The 26,107-nt window shown below is 43.4% G+C and overlaps 1 protein-coding gene across 7 annotated transcripts in view; it reads left to right on the top strand.

Annotated features, from left to right (window-relative positions):
* NAV2 (neuron navigator 2) overlaps window positions 1-26,107 on the top strand; it is a 417,518-nt gene that overhangs the window by 215,157 nt on the left and 176,254 nt on the right. Inside the window, exon 1 of one of the 7 annotated variants that reach the window (XM_069740399.1) lies at window positions 23,743-23,885. The exons of the other annotated variants lie outside the window; for them this stretch is intronic. Coding sequence (XP_069596500.1) covers window positions 23,763-23,885 — 123 coding nt within the window. The 5' untranslated portion in view covers window positions 23,743-23,762. Of the gene's footprint in view, window positions 1-23,742; window positions 23,886-26,107 lie in introns of those variants that run through there. 7 annotated transcript variants of the gene reach the window in all.

Genomic DNA, 26,107 nt, shown 5'->3' with positions numbered 1-26,107 from the left:
GACAATGTGATTTTCTGGATTTTTTTTTCTCAGTTTGTCTCCCATAGTTGAGGTCTACCTATGATGTAAATTACAGACGCCTCTCATCTTTTTAAGTGGTGGAACTTGCACTATTGCTGACTGACTAAATACTTTTTTGCCCCACTGTATATATATATATATATATATATATATATATATATAATATATATATATATATATATAAAATCTATATATCTACTATATAATTGTCTAAGGGTCACTTCCGTCTTTCTTTCTGTCCTTCAGTCTGTCTTTCTGTCACGGATATTCATTGGTCGTGGCCTCTGTCTGTCATGGAAATCCAAGTCGCTGATTGGTCGCGGCAAAACAGCCACGACGAATCAGCGACGGGCACAGTCTGGAAGAAAATGGCCGCTCCTTCCTCCCCGCAGTCAGTGCCCGCATACTCCCCTCTGGTCACCGCTCACACAGGGTTAATGCCGGCGGTACCGGACCGCGTTATGCCGCGGGTAACGCACTCCGTAACCGCTGCTATTAACCCTGTGTGTCCCAAACTTTTTACTATTGATGCTGCCTATGCGGTATCAATAGTAAAAAAATGTAATGTTAAAAATACTAAAAAAAAAACAAAAAACCTGCTATTCTCACCGTCCGTAGTCCGCCGAGCCGCTCACGCCTGCCACCATCTTCTGTTCCCGGCTATGCATTGCGAAATTATCCAGAAGACTTAGCAGTCTCGCGAGACCGTTAAGTCATCTGGGTAATTTCGCAATGCATCCTGGGAACGGAAGATGGCGGCAGCCGCGCGCGTATCGACGGAGCTTCGGTGGATCCCAGGGGGTGAGTATATAACTATTTTTTATTTTAATTATTTTTTTAACAGGGATATGGTGCACACACTGCTGTATACTACGTGGGCTGTGTTAGATACCGCGTGGCTGCTATATACTACATAGGCAGTGTTATATACTGCGTGGGCTGTGCTATATATTACATGGCCACTGTTATATACTGTGTGGGCAGTGTTATATACTACGTGGCTGCTGTATACTGCGTGGGCTGTGTTATATACTACGTGGCTGCTATATACTGCGTCGGCTGTGCTATATATTATGTGGCCAGTGATATACTGCGTGGCCTGTGTTATATACTGCGTGGCTGCTATATACTACGTGGTCTGTGTTATATAGTACGTGGCTGTGTTATATACTGCGTGGCCACTGTTATATATTGCGTGGCCTGTATTAACGCATCGGGTATTCTACAATATGTATGTATATAGCAGCCACATAGTATATAGCACAGGCCACGTAGGATTTGTCTGCTATATACTACATGGCTCCTATATACTACGTGGCCTGTGCTATATACTATGTGGCTGCTATATACATACATAAATACATATTCTAGACTACCCGATGCATTAGAATCGGGCCACCATCTAGTATATATATATATATATATATATATATATATATATATTTATATATATATATTTATATATATATATATATATATATATATATATATATATATATATATATATATATATATATATATATAATATGAATGTATTGATTCACAAACCCTAGCGATTGTTCCCATTGCCATTTTTTAGCTTCCACTGCGGATTATTTTCCTCTAAAAATCCACCTGCAAGTTTTCTTTTTTCACACTGACTCTTTTTTATTAACCTTTTTTCAGCGGAAACCTGGCAGAAACTCCCATGCGTTTTGGGACTTTTTTTAGTTTTCAATAAGTTTTTGGATAAGAAACTGAGCAAAAATTTGACTTTTGCTGACCTACCTGTGTGGCACGCTCAGGGTTGCACTGTGCCCCATTCACTTGTATTGCTCTGCGATGTTTTCGCAGCGACACCTAGAGATCTTTGTAAGCATGAGAAGTGTCATTGCCATGTAGCCCCAGCCTAAAGGGGATATCCACGTTAGGTACCATTTTTTTTCTTATTTAAGTGCATGTATTTTTGGCTAAAAATAATAAAAAAAAATTTGCAATTAAATTTTATTCAAAATGTTGCTCCATTTGCCTTCTATATCCGGTTATTGCAGGCTGCAGAATGAGCTTAATGAGAATCTGTCAGTGAATTTGTTCTGTCGGAGGAGGGTTTCTAACTCTTATCTTTTATCTTTTTTTTTTTTAAGCTCTTCTCAGCTGATTTATAACCATAGACTACATCACAGACAAATCAGCCAGGAAAATATAGAGTTTGTAAAAGCAAAACCGTGCAAAACTTTCTTGAAACCGAATAGCAGAAATTATTGCACCAGGGGCGGTTGCATACTTCCTGACACATTCCGACTTGACATGTCTGGCCCCATAGAGTGAGTATGGACACGTCTAGTCTGCTTGTGACCACATGTGTGCAAATAACATACTCACTGCACCAGGGAATCCTCACAGTGCGCAGTGTGCATGATGTGAAGATTCACAAGTCTGCAGTCACATAGTGACAACCCCTTTCAGTAAAAAAAAAATCAATAATGTCCCCAGTGGGGTTTGTCTAACCCCTTTAAGACTGCTGTTAATTCCATGTCATATGTGACGTGTGCAGTATAAATCTCCCACTTTGCACCTCGACTTGAGACTCGTCCTGACCCTTTACACCTGTCCAGGGAGATGATCATTTGGCTGCAATGATTATCCATTTTCCCAGAGAGCCTCTTAGTCTGGTCGCTTTGCATTCTGGGAGTCTGGCACCGTCCGGGGGCCCCGGCAGTGAGTTTTCTGGTGTGTGAGAATCGGGCCTCCGTTCGGTTTACGTCTTTTGCATTGACGTCGGTCCCCCTGAAGCGGCCGCACTCCTCCTCCTCCTCCTCCTCTGTCTGGGGCCACAGGTAGCAGCACCGTCGTTTCCTAGGCCGATTCTCCTTTTTTGTAGGGCCGGCATTATTTCCATAATGTAAATGGCCGCCCTCTGTGTATTATTCGACGTGAACCATCGGTACATTCTGTAATAGGAAACTGCCTTTCCCTTCACGCTCGGCTGGAAGCGGCTCAAACGCTTTTACCATTTGCAATCCTCTATTTTTAACTTTGCCTTTTACTTTTTTCCCGAATTTCTGGGAAACTTCGGAGATGGGAGTAAAGTAGTTCTTACGTCGTGTGGCACTTCTTCCAGTTTATGGAATCCGGGAACACAATGCGTTTAGTAATGTGATGACTGACGACCTCCCAGAACATTTATTAGATGACTCAGTTATTGTTTCAACCTTATGATGATGATAAGGTAGGAGGACCGTAATCAGGACGTCTCCAGTCTCCTTATATGATGAAGCTTCAAGAAAAAGCAATTCACTTTTTTTTTTGTTCATTCTTTGAGTCAAACCAGAATGTGTCTATTCACTGACAGCAAGCCGAGCTCTTAAAAATGGCAAAACCATGCTTTTGGATGATTTTCTGCCTCTGACTTTGGAAGTTGTTAAAGGGACAACAACCCCTTGTGAATCTGTGTGGTCACGTGACATTGTTGCATCACCGCTGCAGCCAATCAACAACTGCTGATTGGCTGCAGTCTTCTCTATCCCATCAGATCAATGTACCAGTGGCTCAGAAATATAGGACTGAGCGAGATCGGACAAGCAACAAACCGATCAAAGTAATGAAATGGGGAGACATGTATGAGATATGTAGTCCATAAAGAATGAATGAAGGAGGATGAGGACACGTTGGTAAAGATGGCTCCTCGGATCTTTCCTGCTGCCACATTAGATTTCTGTGCCGCTGCCGTTCTTCCCTGGAGGTGAATTGCCCTTCACGGGTGAAATACAGACTTCAGCCCGAACATGCCGCAAAGTGACACGTTAGTGACATCCGGATGAACGCTTGTGACTCTAATCAGACTTCTTGCCGCACCTTGAGATGCAAATGACCTAACTTTTCCAAGAAAGTTTTCTGAGCTGCGGCTCCTTTGATGCTCTGGTATGAAATAATGGGAAAGTTAAAGCCCTGGGGATATCTTTACCAGCAGGAGCCTCAGAAGAGAAGAAGCTGCACTCCATCGGAGGTTAAAAAAAATTCCATAACTAGAAATGAGACGTTTTGATGCAAATTCGGTTAGTTAAAAAAAATCCCCAGTGAATAGATTTGACCATTTCTTAGTTATTGGGTAAGATAAGTGACCAATCTATCCAGTTCACCATTATACCTCCCATAATGGTTGTCACCAAGCTTTACCCATATTGGTGCAGTGGCCTCCTGAGCAAATGGGACGTGTGCTGTCCATCATTAGTGGCCACCCCGTAGCGGCCGTCCGTGTCCTATAGTTGTGGGGGCTCAGCAGTTCACTCTCAGCCTCAGCAATGTCTTTCCACCCCCATAATACTCAGAACGGAGTCTTCTTCACAGAAGTCAGGTTTATTCAGGTCACGCGCGGAGCTTCCATCCTGACAGACGTCACCTCTATTTACACTCCTGGAATACGGAGCGCACCGTCAATGGGATTCACGCTGGGTTCCAGGCTAAATTGTCAGGAAAAGTCAGACATAACTTGTATTCTACAGACTAGTTCATGCTCCCACGTGCTTTGGTTTTTCTCTCCACCAAGTTCCACAATAAAAATCTGCTCCGATCATTGCTTTTCTGCTGCATTTTTCCCCATTTTCATGCAGTTTTTATGTGCAAAAATGGGATTCTGTGTGTAAACAAAAGCAATTGGGATTTTTACATGCTTTTTTGTTCAGGTTCCCCATAGAAACCTATAGGGGAAAAAACGAACCAAAAATGCAGAGTTCAACAGCGTCTGTGAATACACAGTGTGCCTGAGGTTCCATGAAGTCACATCCACTTTGGTTGGTTTTCTGCACAAAAAATTACAGCTGGAAAAAAAACTGCAGCGTTTGTTACGTGGAAACTCGGCCTTAGCATTTGGCAGAGAGCAATTTTTCTGCAGAGATTTTTCTATCCTGCAACTTCTTGATTAAAATTCTTAATATTTGCAATTATTGCATCTGTAGGCATTATCAAACAGGTTTACTTGGACCCTGAGTGGCATATCAGTCTGCACTATGCTGCAGAGCTTCCTCTCTTAAAAAAAGATGGATCAGAGCCAGGATGACCCGATCAGATCTATAGGATAGCAGAGCGTCGCCGTGAATCAGCCTCACCCCAGGAACCCCGCTCTGTTGTAGCCATATGCATCTGTGATACAGCAGCTACTTACATAAGCAGAAAACCAATAGAGATACAATCGTTCTTCATTAATTGCTGATTAGTTTGTGGGTTTCTCAGAAGTCTTTGCAGATGTTCGCTACGGTTTAGACTTCCTGCTTGGATGGTTGGTTGTGCGGCGCGGACTGTCACAAATATATTGGTTGTTCTGAGTTACTGCAGACGTGTCATGTGTATCATGGCGGTGTAAACCATTACTATGTGAGTAACGTGAGATACAAACCACAACATATGAGGCCACCAATCTCCTCTGATACTGCACTCACACTATACCAGAAAACCTCTAAGAAACCCAGAAAGAAAATACAGATTCCATGAAGACATCCTGTATTATACTCCAGAGCTGCACTCACTATTCTGCTGGTGCAGTCACTGTGTACAGACATTACATTACTGATCCTGAGTTATCCTGTAATATACTCCAGAGCTGCACTCACTATTCTGCTGGTGCAGTCACTGTGTACATACATTACATTACTGATCCTGAGTTACATCCTGTATTATACTCCAGAGCTGCACTCACTATTCTGCTGGTGCAGTCACTGTGTACAGACATTACATTACTGATCCTGAGTTATCCTGTAATATACTCCAGAGCTGCACTCACTATTCTGCTGGTGCAGTCACTGTGTACATACATTACATTACTGATCCTGAGATACCTCCTGTATTCTACTCCAGAGCTGCACTCACTATTCTGCTGGTGCAGTCACTGTGTACATACAGTACATTACTGATCCTGAGTTACATCCTGTATTATACTCCAGAGCTGCACTCACTATTCTGCTGGTGCAGTCACTGTGTACATACATTACATTACTGATCCCGAGTTACACCCTGTATTATACCCCAGAGCTGCACTCACTATTCTGCTGGTGCAGTCACTGTGTACATACATATATTACATTACTGATCCTGATTTACATCCTGTATTATACCCCAGAGCTGCACTCACTATTCTGCTGGTGCAGTCACTGTGTACATATATTACATTACTGATCCTGATTTACATCCTGTATTATACTCCAGAGCTGCACTCACTATTCTGCTGGTGCAGTCACTGTGTACATACATTACTGATCCTGATTTACATACTGTATTATACTCCAGAGCTGCACTCACTATTCTGCTGGTGCAGTCACTGTGTACATACATTACTGATCCTGAGTTACATCCTGTATTATACCCCAGAGCTGCACTCACTATTCTGCTGGTGCAGTCACTGTGTACATATATTACATTACTGATCCTGATTTACATCCTGTATTATACTCCAGAGCTGCACTCACTATTCTGCTGGTGCAGTCACTGTGTACATATATTACATTACTGATCCTGAGTTACATCCTGTATTATACCCCAGAGCTGCCCTCACTATTCTGCTGGTGCAGTCACTGTGTACATACATTACATTACTGATCCCGAGTTACATCCTGTATTATACCCCAGAGCTGCACTCACTATTCTGCTGGTGCAGTCACTGTGTACAGACATTACATTACTGATCCTGAGTTATCCTGTAATATACTCCAGAGCTGCACTCACTATTCTGCTGGTGCAGTCACTGTGTACATACATTACTGATCCTGAGTTACATCCTGTATTATACCCCAGAGCTGCCCTCACTATTCTGCTGGTGCAGTCACTGTGTACATACATTACATTACTGATCCCGAGTTACATCCTGTATTATACCCCAGAGCTGCACTCACTATTCTGCTGGTGCAGTCACTGTGTACAGACATTACATTACTGATCCTGAGTTATCCTGTAATATACTCCAGAGCTGCACTCACTATTCTGCTGGTGCAGTCACTGTGTACATACATTACATTACTAATCCTGAGTTACATCCTGTATTATACTCCGGTCTTCTGCAGACTTCATAGCTGAAATCTGTACATAGTCCATACAGAGGCAAGAACAAAATGGGGCCCCTTCTTATATATTGCGTCACCCCCCTCAGAGGACATTTTTTTACGGTTGACCCTACAAATCCCTCTTCTTATTTGGTAATGTGAGAATTCATGAGGAATCCTGATCTGGGGTCCCTTCCTTCATTGGCCCCACAGCTGCTGCCTCATACGCCTGTGGTATATATATATACTGTTGCTACCTTATAAGCTGATGTACACCGACCATGTTATTCTCTAGTATAAGGCTTCACCCACGCCTGAGACAATCGTGCAGCAGTAATGCCTGGCCAAGGAAAGCAATTTTCCTTTCTTCCCTAATCCATCTTGCTGCGTTCTGTGGCTTCCCAGCGGGTGATACATTTATTTATGAACATGGAGAAGTTATTGGAGTTGGCATCGCCCCCCGTCTTCATTCATGCACTGCTCGCCTTTAATGACCTCTCTGTGCCGGTGTCAGGAGATTATAAAGCAGCACTTGGGTCCCATCGGCTGGGCTGAGGGCTATTGTGCTGGTTTGCCCTTTAATAAAATCATAGACTGTGTGTGTACGAGGCCGACATTCAGCCTGCGCTGCCACCAGCCAGACCAGAAGAATTTAATTAATCCAGTAAAAGTCACGCTGGCAGATGTCAGAAGCGTGCACTTACTCCTCGGCCATGGTAATGCTAATAATATGGTGTGTAAAACTGGCATAGAGAAAAAAAGGGCGTAAGTACTGATTGGCACCTCGCCCCTTATTATAGGGGGAAGGAGAACCAGTGTTTGCCCTTTCTCTGGTATTAGATCATTTTTCTCAGTTTCCGGGCTGGTTTCCTACCTATGCTACCCACAGAAATTATGTGGATCCACTATGAGCTGCCCATTCGCCATATGCTTACGGTACCCTAGAAAGTACCTGTACCCCATATTATAATGCCTACGCTGCCTGAAAGACTGCAGAGCTGCAAACAGGTAGAAACGAGATCGGGCATGTTGGATTCCACATGTCTGATCCTATTTTATCTCTATCCATTGTCAAAGTGGAGGGAGATGTATTAATAATGTTATTGCAATTGGTGCCAGAATTTCTGTGCTTCTTGCATAATACAATCCATGGAACTGTAACGAATACACCCCGACCTGTGTCTACAGGAGCGAGTAATGTGTATTATGTCCTCCATCGCCATATAACCACATCTCGGTCAATAAACCAGCCTTTGATCCTGTTGGCCGGATATCACACATGCCCACAGTGTAATTCGTTTATCCCGCCGCTGAAAATAAGACCGGTTTTGTTTGGCCGCAGAGTATTTTAGCATTTTGCACAAGAGCTGTGTAATAGCAGTTGTCATATTCTGTGATCCCTGATATTTGCAGCTGTGGTCACTACATACATGACTTTCCAGAGTACAAGATGAATGCAGCTGCAGAACTCCTTTTTTTGTGGCTCTTGGTGCCATCTGCTGGTTATTGGTGAGAATTATCCATCTTGGGTTCTAAAACTTGTCTCAAGTTAAAACTCTTTTCTAAACTTAAAGAGGAAGGAAAGAAAGAAATAAGGAAGGGAAAGGAAGTGAGGAAGGATTGATTTTATGTATTATTATTTTTTATGTCAAACTGTTAAAAGTCCTAAACTTCAAATTGTGAGAAATCTGGGTGACAAGAAAGGTGGCTGCCACATATATCTGCAGAGAGGACGTTTCAGGTAGGGACTTCTAAACTGCGGCTCTCATGAATGTTGTGACTATAACTCCTATGTTTGCGACTGGCTGCCAGCGCATGATAGGAGTTGTAGGTTCACGATTACACTGCTCTATATGATTAGAATTTATATGTACAAATATTTATTAATTTTTATCATTACAGTATATATATTATTTTTGTTTGTTTAATTTTTTTTATTACTTTTATCATTATTCCTACAATGTGTATATTAATATAAATATTTATCCAATATGATTTATGTTTGACATTTAGAATATGATGCATTCAACCAGTTTATTACACCATGGATGGTGGTGCCGCCTGCAGGCAAATCAGTCTAAAACCTAAATTGAACCGTCCCAGCATACAATCACCTTAGTAGGTTGTATTAGATCTAGCTGATTACTGGGTCTATGTCTTCAGTCTTCTCAACAGCATGTTCATGACTTCTCGCCGCTTCCGGACAGAATCCGTTGGCCTCAGCAATTATCCATTTACAGTTCTTGAAAGGACGGACTCCCCCTCCCCGAAATTTCTGTTTACTTGAAGTTCAGAGAAGTCGTTAACGAGGAGCGTTTACTTTGGAGACCGTTCCAGATATTTTGCCAGCTGAAACCCTATAAGATGTTTGTACAGTCTTCATCTCTTTTGCACTGAGTTTCCTTTAAAATGTTAACCACTTTTTTAAACTGAGAAGAGTCGGGCCTCATTCAGAAGTCGCTGCCAAAACCACAGGAAACGACCCAGATCTGCGCGCCTAAAAAACACAAATCCGACTCCTGTATGTTTATGTCAAGAAAATAAACAAGGAGCAAGGGCGAAAGATTCCAGAAGGGAAACACATGGATTTCATTAGACGGTGGTGGTGGGCCGCCTTTACATTACATTTACTGGAAGGATAGATGGCAGAATGGTCAGTGACTGGTCCAGGAGGGGGACAGAAGTCGAGCTTCATCTTGGAGTCCAGAACTAGACGCAGCTTGAATTGAAAACACAACTACTCTGGCCTCATTCACTTTTGCAGCAGAAATGCAACAGAAATCAACCCCTGATAATTTTCACGCTATGGGCTTATGCAAACTGAGACTAATTCATGCACAACTAGTGGCACCATTTAGGCCAGCCACATGTACAGTGACATGTAAAAGATTGGGCACCCCTGGTCAAAATTACTGTTATTGTGAACAGTTAAGCAAGTTGAAGTTGAATTGTTCTCTAAAGGGCCTTCAGTTAAAGATGGTACATTTTCTTTGTATTTTAGGCAAATACATATATCTAATTTTTTTTTTAATTACCAAAAGGAAAATGGGCCAATGCAAAAGTTTGGGCACCCTTGGAGATGTGTGTGCTCAGATAGCTTTGACCAAGGTTTCAGACCTTAATTAGCCTGTTAGGGTTATGTCTTGTTCACTATCATCGTTAGGAAAGGACAGGTGATGCAAATTTCCCAGCTTTATAAAAACCCATCCTCTAACTGTGTGCCAAAAACCAGCAGCCATGTGTTCTTCTAAGCTCCTGCCTAGCACACCAAAAATGGTGGAGGCCCACAAAGCAGGAGAAGGCTGAGATAGAAGATAGCAAAGCGTTTTCAACTTGCCCTTTCCTCAATTTGAAATGTAAATAAGAAATGGCAGTTACCAGGGACAGTGGAGGTCAAGATAAGGTCTGGAAGACCAAGCAAAATTTCAGTGAGAACAGCTTGTAAGATTGCTAGAGAGGCAAATCAGAACCTCCGCTTGATTGCAAAAGACCTTCAGAAAGATTTGGAAGACTCTGGAGTTGTACATTGTTCTACTGTTCAGAGACACCTGCACAAATATGGCCTTCATGGAAGTCATCAGAAGAAAACCTCTCGTGCATCCTCACCATAGAATTCAGCATCAGAAGTATGCAAAAGGACATCTTTAAGCCCCCGTCACACACAGCGAGATCGCTAGCGAGATCGCTGCTGAGTCACAAGTTTTGTGACGCAACAGCGACCTCAGTAGCGATCTCGCTATGTGTGACACGTAGCAGCGATCAGGCCCCTGCTGTGAGATCGCTGGTCGTGTCGGAATGGCCTGGGCCATTTTTTGATCGTTGAGGTCCCGCTGGGTAGCACACATCGCTGTGTTTGACACCTTACCAACGACCTCGCTGACAGGACGTCCCATTGAATCATCATGAAATAGCATCGTTCTACAGGTCGCTACAGTTCGCCGCATCGCTGCTGCGTCGTTGGTGAGATCTCACTGTTTGACATCTCACCAGCGACCACATAGCGACGCTTGAGCGATCCCTGACAGGTCGTATCGTTGTCGGAATCGCTCAAGCGTCGCTATGTGTGACGGGGCCTTAACAAGCCTGATGCATTCTGGAAACAAGACCTGTGGACTGATGACGTTAAAATAGAACTATTTGGCCACAATGATCATAGGTATGTGTGGAGAAAGAAGGGCACAGAATTTCAGGAAAAGAAGATCTCACCAAGCATAAAGCATGGAGGTGGATCAATCATGCTTTGGGTTGTGTTGCAGCCAATGGCTATGGGAACATTTCACGGGTAGAGGGAAGAATGGATTCAATGAAATTTCATCAAATTCTTTATGGAAGCATAATGCCATCTGTAAGAAAAAGCTGAAGTTAAAAAGAGGATGGCTTCTACAAATGGATAATGATCCTAAACGAACATCAAAATACACAATAGACGACCTCAAAAGGTGCAAGATGAAGGTTTTACAATGGCCCTCACAGTCCCTTGATCTGAACATAATTGAAAAATCTGTGGCTAGACCTCAAAATGGCAGAAGATGTAAGAATTTCACAGAACTTGGAAGAATTCTCCAAGGAAGACTGGATGAAAATCCCTGAAACAAAAATTTCAAGACTCTTGTCTGGCTACAAAAAAGTATTTATAAGCTGTGATAATTGCAAAAGGGGGAACTAGGTACTAACCATGCTGGATGTGTAAACTTTTGCATCGGCCCATTTTTCTTTTTGTAATTTTTAAAATGTAAATGATGAAAAAAATATATATTTTGCCTAAAATACAAAGAAAATGTGTCATTTTGTAACTTCAGCTCTTGTAGAGATCATTTCATCTTCAACTAGCTTAACTATTCACAATAACAATAATGTTGACCAAGGGGGGGGGGGGGGGGTACTCAAACTTTTACATGCCACTGTAAGATAAAAGTAAAAATGAAGTTTCATAATAAAAGTGCTAAATAATGACCTGTTTCTAGCCTCCCATAGTATTGGTTAGTGACTGACCCATGATACTAGTTTCCTCCAGTTCTCAGATGAGCAGTGTGGGAGAAACCTAATTGGTGACCAGTTGCCTTTGATTTGTGTCCATGCAGATGCAAAAGTGTGCAAATTAGCAGTCCTCCATCAGGAGGAACATAACCTCTCTAGTGCATTCCATTGTTGTCTAGCCTGAAAATCAATGTTTGACCCTTTAAAATCCTAATAACATAGCTAGGAAAATCAACCAAAACAGAGATTCATATCTTTAGGCAGCTATTCTTCCTCCCTGACAGTACATAATAGGTTACTAGTTGGCCAGATACAAATCCTTTACTCTACCCTATACAAACACCTTAGAAGGCTTGCAGCTGTCTTGGCCGTCTTTCTCATACCCTGGAGTGATCACACGGCCAAACTCTCCTGAGTACTCTGAGAGAGCCTCTGAGACACATGTGGCTGTGGTTTATATCAGAGAGAACAAAAGGATCACCTGTGGCTGTGGTTTATCAGAGAGAACAAAAGGATCACCTGTGGCTGTGGTTTATATCAGAGAGAACAAAAGGATCACCTGTGGCTGTGGTTTATCAGAGAGAACAAAAGGATCACCGGTGGCTGTGGTTTATATCAGAGAAAACAAAAGGATCACCTGTGGCTGTGGTTTATATCAGAGAGAACAAAAGGATCACCTGTGGCTGTGGTTTATATCAGAGAGAACAAAAGGATCACCTGTGGCTGTGGTTTATCAGAGAGAACAAAAGGATTACCGGTGGCTGTGGTTTATATCAGAGAGAACAAAAGGATCACCTGTGGCTGTGGTTTATATCAGAGAGAACAAAAGGATCACCTGTGGCTGTGGTTTATATCAGAGAGAACAAAAGGATCACCTGTGGCTGTGGTTTATCAGAGAGAACAAAAGGATCACCTGTGGCTGTGGTTTATATCAGAGAGAACGAAAGGATCACCAGTCCGGAATCAGACACATCAGAACCTTAATCACCCCTGACAATCATCAGTCCAGGGCCCTCAGCCACATTAGAGCTTTTGCCAAATCTGTCAATATCGGCGGCTTTAGTCGATGTTCATGTAATGTGTATGGAGGAGTTTAAAGATAACCTTCAATAAAAAAGAGAATGTTCACACTCATACCGTACTGTGGAGTGGAGTTACACTTAGGGGTTTCTGTTGGAATCCCTGAAAAAATAAAAACTGATTCTGATGGTAACCCCTAAGGAACTGAGTCACTGCGGACACTGTCTGGCTTCCGTCCGGGCCCTATTCGTCTTTTTCAGAGATGCAGAAAAATGTGGCCGACTGAGGAGGATATCAGTCATCTTCATTGAAGTGAATGACCCCATCGGTGTTCCCATCAGAGTCCTGTTTTTGGGGATTGCAACAAAAACCTTGAACTAGTGCTCAGGAGAGAGAGCATCGTATTAATGTGAACCTAGCCTAACAACGGTCTACCGATAGTTGTCTCTGGCTTGGCTGATGTCCTAGTCATAATACAAGACATTGTCTTACAAGGTAGACCGTTTTCTTATTTCTGGATGAGTTATATTTCATTTTTTTTTTAATTCCCAGGGAGCATTGCAGCTGGATCTTGCCAAGAAGGACCAGTTCCCTCCATGGGCAATGTCTAAATGGAAATGAATTGGGTCTCTTCATGGGTGATGCTCGCCACTAATGAAAAGTTAGTTGTTGCCCACAGCAACCAATAAGGTTGTCTAATTAATTTCCAAAAGGATATGGTTGCTATAGAAGATCCCATCACACTGCAATGTTGTAGCAACAGTCACACAGTGTAGGAGGCGATGCAGATGTCATGATTGTAAGAGGGTGGGTTGGCGTTATATGACAGGGGTCACACTTTTCCTAAGTACAGATTCTATAAGTTGTAGAGAAGGTGTGAACATTCCGATGTTTCCTACAGAAGATTCCGCGTTTCCGGACAGTATTTGTGGATCGTTTTACCGGAGGTTCCTGATATCTGTGACCTCCCTGTGCACTCCTGTTAGAGGCGTTGGACAGATTTCAGGAGGGCTGTCTGGGCACGTTACCCGCTTACACACATAACGAGAGAACACCATGCTGATAATGTTACCATGGAGACAGCTCACCGGCTAGAAACGCGTTAGAACTCATCAGGTTTCTTGACGTTTCCTGGCAACTGTTACATCCCCGCGCCCCAATAAGCCAGCGCCCGTACTCCAAAATAAACAAGACAGATGGCGCCCTCTTATGGGGTGACATGTTGACACCTTTCCCGTACCTCTGCCAAGTGTTGGGAGAATCATGAGCTGCGGACGTCTCGGGGCGCGCGCAGTTTACCTGTTATTTTTGGCAGCTTGTTTTTTATATCTCTTACATGAGGGTCAGGGCAGGTCAGGATTTAGGGGAGAGCATAAAAATAACCCAGGAGATTTTGAAATCCAGAAGGATGGGGGTTATTGGCTCTGCTCAGTGGGGCGAGTTTTTTTTTTTTTTCCTTCTCAATGGTTTTCCCACCATGGGATCTGTCAATCCCGGCCCCCCACCGGTCTCGTCATCTGACATGTCTGATCGATGCGTGAGGAGACCCTATCGTGAGAAAATCCCAGTCATTCATCACTTTCCAGTCCAGTTGTAGAAATCAATGGGTACCAGGTCTGAGTATGTTGGGGGTTGTAGTGTTGTATTTGTAGCATGAAATAATATTGTATTGTAGTCTATTCCACTGCTCGGATCATGCTGGGAGTTGTAGTGTCCTACGTATAGAGATAAATAGCATTGTATTATGGATGTGCCAGGTGATTGGAGCACGATAGGAGCTGTAGTGTTCTATATACAGCCCATACAGTCAGTAGCTTGGTCACGTTGGGAGTTGTAGTGCTTTATATATAAAGTATAATAGAATTGTAGTATGGTCATGTACTGTGGTCGGGTCATGTTGGGAGTTGTGGTGTTCTGTGAATAGAGTATAACCATAACATGATTCTGAGTATGTTAGGGGTAGTAGTGTTTTGTTTATAGAGTATATTAATTACATGTTATGGTTATATTCAGTAGACTGGCAATGTTAGGGGTTGTAGTACTGTATGGATAGCATATAAAATAACCCTTTTATGTGCGTATCCAGTGGTTAGAGTATGATCGGGGTTGTAGTAGTGTATGTACGGAGTATCAGAGAACTTTATTATGTCTGTATCAAGTGGATAGTTCTTGATAGGGGTTGTAGTTCTCTATGTGTAGACTTTATAAGAATTGTATAATGTGCATATTTAGTGGTTAGAGCATGATAGGGGTTGTAGTACTCTATGTATAGAGTATAAACAAACTTTATTATGTGTGTATCCAATGATAAGAGCATGTTGAGGGTTAGAATGTTCTGTGGATGGAATATACATGTTGTGGATGTATTCAGTAGTCCGGCCATGTTGGGGGTTGTAGTATTGTGTGTATGGAATGTAATATAATTGTAGAATGAGGGGATTGTAATGTGCTTGGTGGGTACAATGGGAGCAGATTCACGGCTGTGAGTATAGCGTCCCTTCCTTCCAGGCGTTGGTGCTGAATGTGCCTAATGAATCGCATAATGAATCTTGTCTGCAAGTATTGAAACCTAATGTGATGGTGTGAGGTCTAATCTCACTTCCCAGGGACTTTATCTGCTGTACTTACTGATTTACCAGAAAATAGACAATTCCTGTTAACCCTCTGGGTACATGCACATGTTTAGTATTTGCACCAGATACTATGTAAATACACCCATTTTTGCGGCATTTTTTTGCATCTGTTTTTAATGCTTTTTTTTAACTTGCATTTCTTTCCCCATTTATTGAAATGGATATAAATACTTAAGACGCTTTAAAGCTGCAAGGAAAAAAAGCAGAATGTGTCAGAAACCTCATTAACTTAGCTGGTGCTGTAAAACGCTGCTTTTTTGTTCCATGCCAGAAAATGAACCATGTGAACATTCCCTTAACAAGTGGATATTTTGAGCGTTGTCTGTCAGTGCAATGACTATGTGATCTTATAGTCCACATCAGTACCTTGCAAGGAGGACATCATGGATATGTCCATGGACATTGTTGCTTTCCCATCCATAGGTTTCAGTCATTTTGCTTCTGATTTCGAGGTATACCATGTAGGACCATACAGTGGGACCGGATATTTACATGCTGTCATTGGGTAAAGTTGCACAGACCCTCGGCAGCTGTCACCTATCTATCCAGACTCCTCCATACACTTGAATGCATGGCTGCTCCAGGCAGTGTTTCCATTTGTGAGAGGGGAGAAAGCCACTTTGAAAGTAACATCTTTTTTTCCGGTGACTTGATCTGTCAGAGACGAGTCAGGAGGACCCCACATACTTCAGATGGTCGGCCAGTCTGCGTTTAGAAAATACATCCCTCTTGGCCTTAACCAAGGGCGAAGCTGCAGTACCAGGCGTAACCCATGGACAAACGTGGCACTGTTTCTGGAATGAAGAGACCCTTTTTTTCAATTCTCCAATGACCGTATTGAAGGTCCCGTGGCTGTCGATGAGTCTGTAATCACCTCCAGTTTCCACATTAACTGAACTTTGGCCAAACCTGTTGATTTTGACTGGATCGGCCGACCACTTAGCCAGTCATTGGCAAAGAAAGTAAAATCAGGCATGTCGGATATCAACATGCCCTAGTCTTTGTTTTCATGGAAGATAAGCAACTAGGAGTCTGGAAGCAACTTTCTGCCCTCTTATTTTGGCTGAACCCATCGTAAATGTGTTTGGACGGTTGAGAGGAATTGCCGTTGGCTAGTGTTGAGTTGTAGCACCTTGGTACGGCGTCTACATTGGTACAGAGCGGCAACCACACCAGGGTCCTGTGGACACTCCAATGCTGACGTCCTTCTCACCACGGAGTACTGGCTCAGATGAGGACAAAGGTCCTGCAAATCTTTTTGGCCATCTCTGCTGTTGGTCAAACACTCCCTTTGTGAAGGTGGCCATATACATTAGTCTGTAGCTGATCAAAACCGATTATTTTAACGTTGGGTGACATTTGACATCAGACGATTGTTTCAGCCAAACCATGAAAGACGGCCAAAGTCTGAAAAGAAGTCATGGAGGTTGCTAGTTCACGAATGATATTAGATTGGTCTTTTTTCAGTGTCATTTGTCATTTATGGCTATGAGGAATGACTCTAATGGCCAATATGGACTTCAAAGGCAGAAGGGTCATCCACCATCAGCCCACTTCTATCCAATGTGTATGGCCGCCTTCAATTTTTACCATTCGGCCCATGAATGACTCTGCTCCATTGGCTTTATCAGCAATTTCTGGACAGTGTCCATTGTGTGTCCTGTTTCAACTTTTCCAGGCTCCACTGGAAGCTGATAATGTCTTCTCAGAGGCTCCTGCTGTGCAAGACACAAAGGAAGAAGAGCAGGATCCTTCAAGAATATCAGCAGCCCAGTTCCAGCTTTATCTGTGCCTGGACCAAGGGAGGAGCGAGATAAGCAAATAATGGCAGCTCTTTCAATAGAGCAGAATAGCTGGTGGCTGCTGATGTCATTCTGGATCCCAGAGAGATAAGCTGGGACAATCCTATGACTCAGCCCTGAACACACAAGAGGGGGCATCTGACCCCAGGGAGCCGGGCAAACTCATAAAATAAAGGGCATCCCCTAAATCCACCAGCAGCTGAATTTACAGAATCCACCGGTGCACTGGACTGATAACGACTTAATGAGTCCTCCAGCAAAGTGCATAATAATCTTGGCGTTTTGTGTCCATGATAAAGGCCCTGTAGCGTTTTTTTTATTGGTCCACACGGTCCGTGCACAAATCATCCATAATCCTCATGTTGTAGGGAGCGATGTGTACGGTCCACTGTTTCACGCCGGCCATGCTCGCTCCAGATCAGACCCTGCAGTTTCTTTATGGTCTAATTGGCTTGCTCAGGCAGATGGCCGCCTTGCGTCGCCAACTGCTGATTATTAATTCATTGTCAGCCGTTTGGCTTCTTACAACATATTGTCCATTATCCCAGTTCATCTGAGCACAAACACATTCACGCACATTACAGCGGGGTGACACTGGTAATGGGGCCCTGCAGTCGTGACCTGTCTGGTCGTCAGGAAACACCAGCCTGCAGCATACGACCCATCATAAGGGCCACTCGTACCCATGACTCCTGATCAGTATAATAGAAAACGCCACAGGACATAATGTAAGACATCCAGAGAGAGAAAAGCATGCTCCAAAATTAAAAAAACTACCAGTAAGGCCACGTTCACACATTCAGTATTTGGTCAGTATTTCACATCAGTATTTATAAGCCAAAACCAGGAGTGGGTGATAAATGCAGAAGTGGTGCATATGTTTCTATTATACTTTTCCTCTGATTGTTCCACTCCTGGTTTTGGCTTACAAATCCTGATGTAAAATACTGACCACATACTGCTAGTGTGAACGTGGCCTAATGGAAACCATCAGATTCGGGATATCATCTACTTCCATGGAGGTTGAGCGACATAGAAATCTAGACTTTCCAACTGAGTAACCTTCCCCGTGCTTCCCGCACCTACCGCACTGTCCGTGTGTCAGTCTTCACTGTTACTTCTTGCATTCTGCTTGTAGAGCCAGAAGATCAAGATAAATAGTGCCTTGCACTCACCCAGATTAGGGGAATCTTTTATCTACCATTGGACATATCGGTAGATGTTATACTGATACCTGTATATTCATGTTATTGCGAAGTTGAAGGAACCACAAGATCTCAGCCAAGAAGTGGAGACCCCATAACGCTACAGAGCAGAGGGCAAAAAAGTCACCACCACTCTGCTGACCCCATAACTCTACAGTCCAGACCTCCTCTGGTATTAACATCAGCACAAACACTGGAGAGCAGCTTCATGCAGCCTCACATCACCAAGCACAATGCAGAGCTTCGGATGGAGTGGTGTAAAGCCGCCACCGCTGGACTCTGGAGGAGACGTGTTCTGAGCAGTGATGGATCGCACTTCTCTATCTGCGTCTGATGGAGGAGGCTGGGTTTGGTGATTCCAGGAGAACGTTACCCCCTGACTGCATTGTGCCCGCTGTTTGGATGGTGGAGGAGGATAATGCTACGGGCTGTTATCAGAGCTCGGCCTCTTAGTTCCAGTGAATGTAAATCTTATTCTTCAGCACAAGACATTGAGGACATTTATAGCTTATTTCAGCTTTGTGGGAAGAGTTTGGGGAAGACGCTTTTCTGTTCCCCATTACTGTGCCCAGTGCATAAGGTCCATACAGACATGGGGGGGGGGGGGGGGGGGGGGGGGGTTTGGTGGAAAAACAGGAGCGGACGCACAGAGCCCGGACCTCAACCATCCAACAACTAGACTGGAGATTATGATCCCGGCCTCTCCCCAACATCAGGGTCTAACCCCCGAAACGCTCCTCTGGATGAAGGGGCAAAAAGTCCCACAGACCCCTCCAAAATCCTATGGAAATCCTTCCCACAAGAGCGGGAGCTGTTATATCCGCAGAGGGGCGACTCCATATTAATGTCTATGGGGATTGGGAGGTGAGAAAAGCTCCTGGAGGGGGCACTTACTTTTCTACACTTCGTGTACAGGCAGTTTGTATACGGTGTGTTTTTTTTTTTTCAGTTTTACTTCAGCTGACACCACAGTGGTTGCTTGTGAAAGTAGAAATTACAGAAGGATCAGATCCGTAATGTCATAAATTTGGATGTGACCCTGCGCTTTATATTGGAGACCTAAAACTACCCTGGTGACAGCCCTGCTTGTTGTGAGTTTTTCTATATAGCGATGGTTTTATTTTGTGAGCAGAGTATATTGAGTGTTTTTATCAATACATTGACTACAGAAAGGGTTATATACCCACTGCACCCACTCAGTCAGGGAACAACCTACCCTAAATAATTCTCCAAGGGCAACAGGACAAGAAAAGGCTTAAGAATGTCTTGAAAGTCTGGTAGGGGGTGAGGAAGTGATGACCTCAGCCTGTTCTTTGTCGGAGGTGTCAGAAAGGGATGTTAGCATTTAAATGACAATACTCAGCGGCCAAATGAGATGCAGATTTGGGCCATCATTGAGGTCAGGGGCGGCCCATTTCCTCCACAGCACTGTCTGGGGCGGAGGGGGAATTGTTTCAGATAAGACCCTAATGAATATAGAATTAAAAGTTTTTCAACTTAAACATTTACGGTACTTTGTTTCTGTTTATTTATTTTTTTATTTAGCCGACTCATTTTTGTACTCTACTTGCTGTCAATGAGTGGGAGGAATTTGGGAGAAAATTTGCCCTTATTATCTGCAATTGATACCAAATCTATGTGCAAGATGTGCACCTGTTGGATGGGATCAGGACGGATCTCAATTCCCGAGATGTAAAGATGAATGTTTCCATTCACAGAGATCTTAAATGGTGAGAAATGGAAACATAAATCATATTAGGAAGTTGCAAAACTTTTTATTTTACAGTAAATAAACCTTACTTAACTTTTCTTACCATAGACTTAAAGATTCCCCCCCCCCCATACCCAAATATACTACTACGAGAACGTCTGACGGAGGAGAAGTGGCGATGTTGGGGCTTTCAATCCGGTTTCGCGTGTCTTACATTCACATGCTGAGTATCTGGTGTCTGAACCAGCCGCAGGGCTTCTGGCCCGAACTAGTGAAGTTGTGGCATTTGGGTCAGACTTAAAACATCAAGTTCCTAGGTCAAAAGATGGCAGTTTTTGCTCTTTTTTATTATTCCCACTACTCCCCTGAGTATTCTGCTTTCTTCTTTTATTAAATCCGCCATGCAATTCCAGAGTTATGAGCATTCTTAGCATATTTATTAGTGATTTTTATGGCCTTTTAAAAGGGGGCGTGGCTCCCAGGATCCTCAGGGGCGTGTCTTAAGACTGGTCTACATTTATTATCCTGTGAGCCACTCATCTTTGTCTCAGACCATAAAAATTAGCGCTACCTAAAAAGGCCCATATCTATGGAACCGTATGGCGGATTTACAAAAAGAAGAAGGCAGAATACCCGGGAGAGTAGTGGGAATAAAAGCAGAGTAAAAACTGGGCATTGATGACCTGGTGACAGGTCCTCTTTAATATTGCTGAACAGTAAGGCACAGACATTTTTGTCAGACACTATTTGGGGGTGCTGTAGGTTGTGGTGGGCGCTATAGATTATCATTAATGGGGTTGTTGGCTGAAGGTCTGGTGCTGCAGAAGCTGGTGGTATCACATCTGATCATCCTCTGTCCCCGTTCTCTCGGGGTCCGTTTCCCGGCCCCGCAGCACTGCTTTACTTTCCCAGTTCCTGTTCATTTAAGGAGTAAATGAAAGTAGAATAAATGGAGGAGAAGTAACAGTGAGTTCCCATCCTGAGTGCCAGGCATCTGGGGAAGTGTATTCTTTCATTCATGAGCTTGTCAGCAGGGTATTGTGTCTGTCTCCCCAGCCCTCCTCATCCCATACATCTTACTTTCCAGCCTCCCACTGACTGCACCCCCTCCATGATCTGCAGAGTGACCCCTGAACTGCACCAGCACTAACTTGCCTGACTTCAAATAGCTGCTCCTCTTTACCCACAGGCCTGGGTGCCAGAACTTCCTAATGTTATTCTGCAGTGTGTCATCACAGACCTATCAGTCCTCCCCGACCACCTATTAACCCTTCATGGCATGGCTGAGAAGTGACAAGCTACCACCTACAGAGCATAACTGGGAATCCATGTTCATTGTGTGGTCAGATTCATTATGTCAGGGCTACTTTTCAGTGGTTAGCATTGCGGTCCTGGGGTCAAATCCCACCAAGGACATTATCTGCAAGGAGTTTATGTTCTCCCCGTGTTTGCGTGGGTTTCCTCCGGGTTCTCCAGTTTCCTTCCACACTCCAAAGACATACTGATAGGGAATCTAGATTGTGAGCCCCAATGGGGACAGTGATGATAATGTCTGTAAAGTGCTGTGGAATTATTGGCGCTATATAAGTTAGTAAAGTAAATAAATACTTATGTGAACTTTGCTTGATAAGATGAGACAAAAATATATATATATCAGATTGGAAAAAGAGAATGCTAATAGTAAGTTCACTCAGCGGTTTTCCTAAACGCGCCTCCTAAAAAACGATTTTTTGTGCGATTTTGTAGAAACAAATAGTTTTCGATGGTTTTTAATTTTGCTTACACAGAGATCTGCTCCAAAATCTACATTAAAAAGTATCTGAAGCAGTTTTTATGTCCGGTTTTGGAGTAAAATCCACATAAGGAAAACCCTCACTGTGAGTATCCCCTACTATGGGGTGTCGCAATAGGATGTGTGTTTATTGCTTTTCTGTGGCAAAAATCTTGTTAAAAACTGCAGTAAACAAGTGTTTACAAGAAAGAACAAAACATATGCTGCAAATGTGCTTGTCTTATAGAAAAATTAAAATCCGTACAGACCTCTCCAGAGAGGAGACTTATTACCCTCGCATTGAACATATGAGATTACTTGGAACTGGGGAAGTGAGAAACTAATTATAGCTGGAGAAGTGAGCAAGAGCTGACAACTCAACCTCCATTGAAGTAGGGGCCTCCTGCACTGACTACGTAAACAGGAAATTTCCTCTGGGATACAGACACCAATGCTGGGATTTGTTTATTCAGAGGCAGAGAAGTACATGGGCTTCCTCTGATCAAAGCATGGCTCCCAGACCTTTTAGAGCCAGTGGTCAGTGATTAATATTGGAGTTTGCACCCATCCAATATTTATGGGAGATGTAATTTTGTCTTTTTAGCAAAGAAACGCGCATTCACTCACATCACCGTAAGGCTGGTAGAACACCTTCAACTTAATAACATCTAATGGATTATGCTATCCATGCCATGTTTCATCTCTATTAGGAAGGCACAATCGCAAAGGGAAACATGATGACAATATCTACCGCCTGAGACCTCCAAAATATAAAATATTCCGTATGAACATGCCTCAAAAGTGTACACGGGACATACAATAGCCAAACAGTGTGGAAATGCCGCCCATTTACCATTTGCATTGCAGAGGTGTTCTCCATCTCACATAAGGAAAAGGTGTGAAAAAGCGTAGTAGGCAGTGGTACTCCATCCTACAGAGTCCTAAGAAAACTTATACACCCTGATTCATCAAGAATGGCGTTTTGGGCACAAGCCTTGATGAAGGGTGCGCTGGAGTGAGACGCAACAAATTCAGTAGGAGTTGTGCTCCTATTAATGATGTGTATTACATCATTACATGGAGTAAAAAAGGTGAAGATGACCGTACATTAATTGTCACTGGCCATAGATGGATCTGATGTCTGTGGGCTTGGCAGAACCCCACCATCCTATGTCTCCCCACCCTCCCCCGGAGAAATAAGTGTCATGTTAATATCTGGGATGAGGCCGGTCGCCCTCTATGGTTATAGGATCAAGGCTTCTATGTCTTATTAGTCTCCCATTATAGATCCCTGCGCTCCGTATTGGCTTCTTATTACAAGGTTTCATCGACTTCTTCCTAAACAACGGATGGTCTTGTAGGAGCAGCCAATATGCACTTATCCCTGTAGGAGTTAATTGTAATGATGAGCGGCCCATTGAGCCAGGAATGGCCGGGGGAGGGGAGGGTGCAGTACTCCCCCCTGTCCCAGCTGCTGTTACCTCCGAGCTTCCTTCAGGAGCTGCAGTATTTGTATTTGTGGAGTTATAAAGCAAGTTTTTTGGGCTCCAGGATCTGATCGCTAATGGCTGCTCTCCGACCCTTTGCCAGAAGATGAGAGTGGCGGTCTTGCACAATGACCGGTACCCGGTGCAGCTATGTCCAGACCCCCAGCCTCTCGGCGGCAGGTGCTTTTGAGGACAGGGAGAGGAGTGTGATGCTTTGGCGATGGGAGCAGAACAACAGCACAATGAAACTGGTAAGAAGCTCTAATCCACCGGATCTTATATGGGGCGCAGGGAAGTAGGAGGACCCCCGACCGTCAGCTCCGTGCCCAGCACCGGTAGGACCTTTTCATGTCACCCTATGTCTGGTGGGACCCATTTGCTGAATTCTCACATTGTTCTCACTACATTACATGGTCACTATCTGGTCTTTGCGGTTTATGGGGAATCATTCTTGTGATTTTTATAGGATTGATAACAAAGTTTGAAACAGAAGGTGGAAGTTGTAGCTCTGCAGAGCACTCGGGTTGAATGTGATGCTGGGAGTTGTAGTGCCACTGTCACTGCAGAACCTTTGCTGGTCTCCTTAGTTGTATTAGCTGATCAGAACTGGGTAATTTGCCATTGAACCCGCAGTGTTCGGTCATCATAGAGGTCCATATTGCAAGAAGTCCAGAGATGTTGGAATGACTGCGGCTCCGATCATCGCAGATTTCACATAAATCAATGTCTGATTGAATCTTAATACGTCCTCTGTCTGGTTGGGAGTCTGGTGGGTCATCTACATTGTTACGGGGGGGGATCTACAAACAGGTGCCGGACACACTACTGTAATTCTGGGGATTTTATGCCTTCAGTATTTTATGTGTCTTTGGTTTGCGGATTGTAATCTAGGACCTTTTTCGCCCCTGACTTTATTTGTCTAGAAAGCGACACATTATCTGCTGGGGATTTTACAGCACATTCGTTTCAATAACTGCGGCAGTGTCTACAATTGTTACAGGTAGATGAATCACAATGGATGAAAATCCACATCACAGGTCAATTTTCTTTTGGATTTTGCAGTATTTTTGCACATCCTGTGGATGACTTATCATTATTTTTTTTCATTTTACTCACTTGTAGGCTCATGCTGACAGCTGCGTAATTTCGGCAAGTGTTATCTGTCGTTTTGATGGATGGTACTTGTCCCCATATTATTCTATGAGGCTGTGCACGTGTCCAATTTTATTTTTCCATTGGAACGAATCACAGCATGCACGATTTGACTCCGCCCATTTAACGCTCTGGGTCCGTGGAAAAAAATCAGACCGCACTCTGATGACATCTGAGTGCGGTCTGTTTTCACATACTGATATATTAACAAGAAGGTGGAGGAACTTTTTTTTTTCTTTTTTCTCTCCAATCCCAAGAAAATTGGATTCCTCTGTGATCTAACTCTGATCAGGGTGTGATTAGCATAATTGGAGCCATTTTCTCGGATGTGAATTACCCATTTAGCGCCATTAATTTTACATAGTTTTACAGACCTTGTCACATAAGTTCCCTATCAGTTTGTCTTTGGAGATTGGTGGAAACCCACACAAACATGTGAAGAGCACACAAACTACTCGCAGATGTTGTCCTTATAGATTTGAACACGGGACCCCAGCCCAGCAAGGCTGGAGTGCTAACCACTGAGCCACCGTGCTGCCCACTTTTAGGAAAATCTCACCCACAGTGCTGCTACTGTGAAACGCTGTGGATTTTCCACCTGTATCTACTAAGTGTGATCATAACCTTAGATAGTAAGCCCCATTCACTGGTATGGAGACCCGCGCTGTGGTGGTCTAAATATTCATTCCTAGAAGGCAGTGATTACAATCCATCCATATAGCAGTCTGGCAGAAGTGATGGGGCCCGAGGTTAGTTCTTGGGGTCATATAGTGTGTAACACAACATCGCAATTTGCAGTCTTAGGGCTCATACCTATTTACGAGGAAAAAAAACGGTCCGTAATCTGGACCGAAAAAATTGGATGCAAACTATGTGATTGTCATGCGATTTTTAATCGCACCATCCATTTTACATCCGTATTCAATGCGGTTTTTTTCTCAGCAACTATTTTTATGCAATCATTTACAGGGCCATTTACATTGTTCTATGCCACAGAATGGTAAGGTATCTGTAAAAAACGGATGGAAAACGGATGGTCCGTATTGCGTGCGTTTTTTCTCTCGCACCCATTGACTTGTATTAGTGAGTCTCGTCCGAGACTCGCAGCATGCTGAGATTTTTTTCTCAGTCCGATTTCGGCTGAGAAAAAAAATAGCAAATGAGATGTCGCCTATTGAATAACATTGGTCCGAGTGCAATCCTATTTTTTTTTTTTTATGTATCGGATTCGACTCGTCCGTTTTGCTCGCAAGGGAGTATGAGCCCTTATTGGGGGTGGATTAGGAGGTTTTGTACTCTTAACCCTGCTGTTCTGTTCGGT

The sequence above is a fragment of the Ranitomeya imitator genome, chromosome 9 (assembly GCF_032444005.1).
Source record: "Ranitomeya imitator isolate aRanImi1 chromosome 9, aRanImi1.pri, whole genome shotgun sequence".
NCBI classification, from domain to species: domain Eukaryota; kingdom Metazoa; phylum Chordata; class Amphibia; order Anura; family Dendrobatidae; genus Ranitomeya; species Ranitomeya imitator.
Note: the sequence above shows the minus strand (reverse complement) of the source record. Positions and strands in the feature narration are given on the sequence as shown.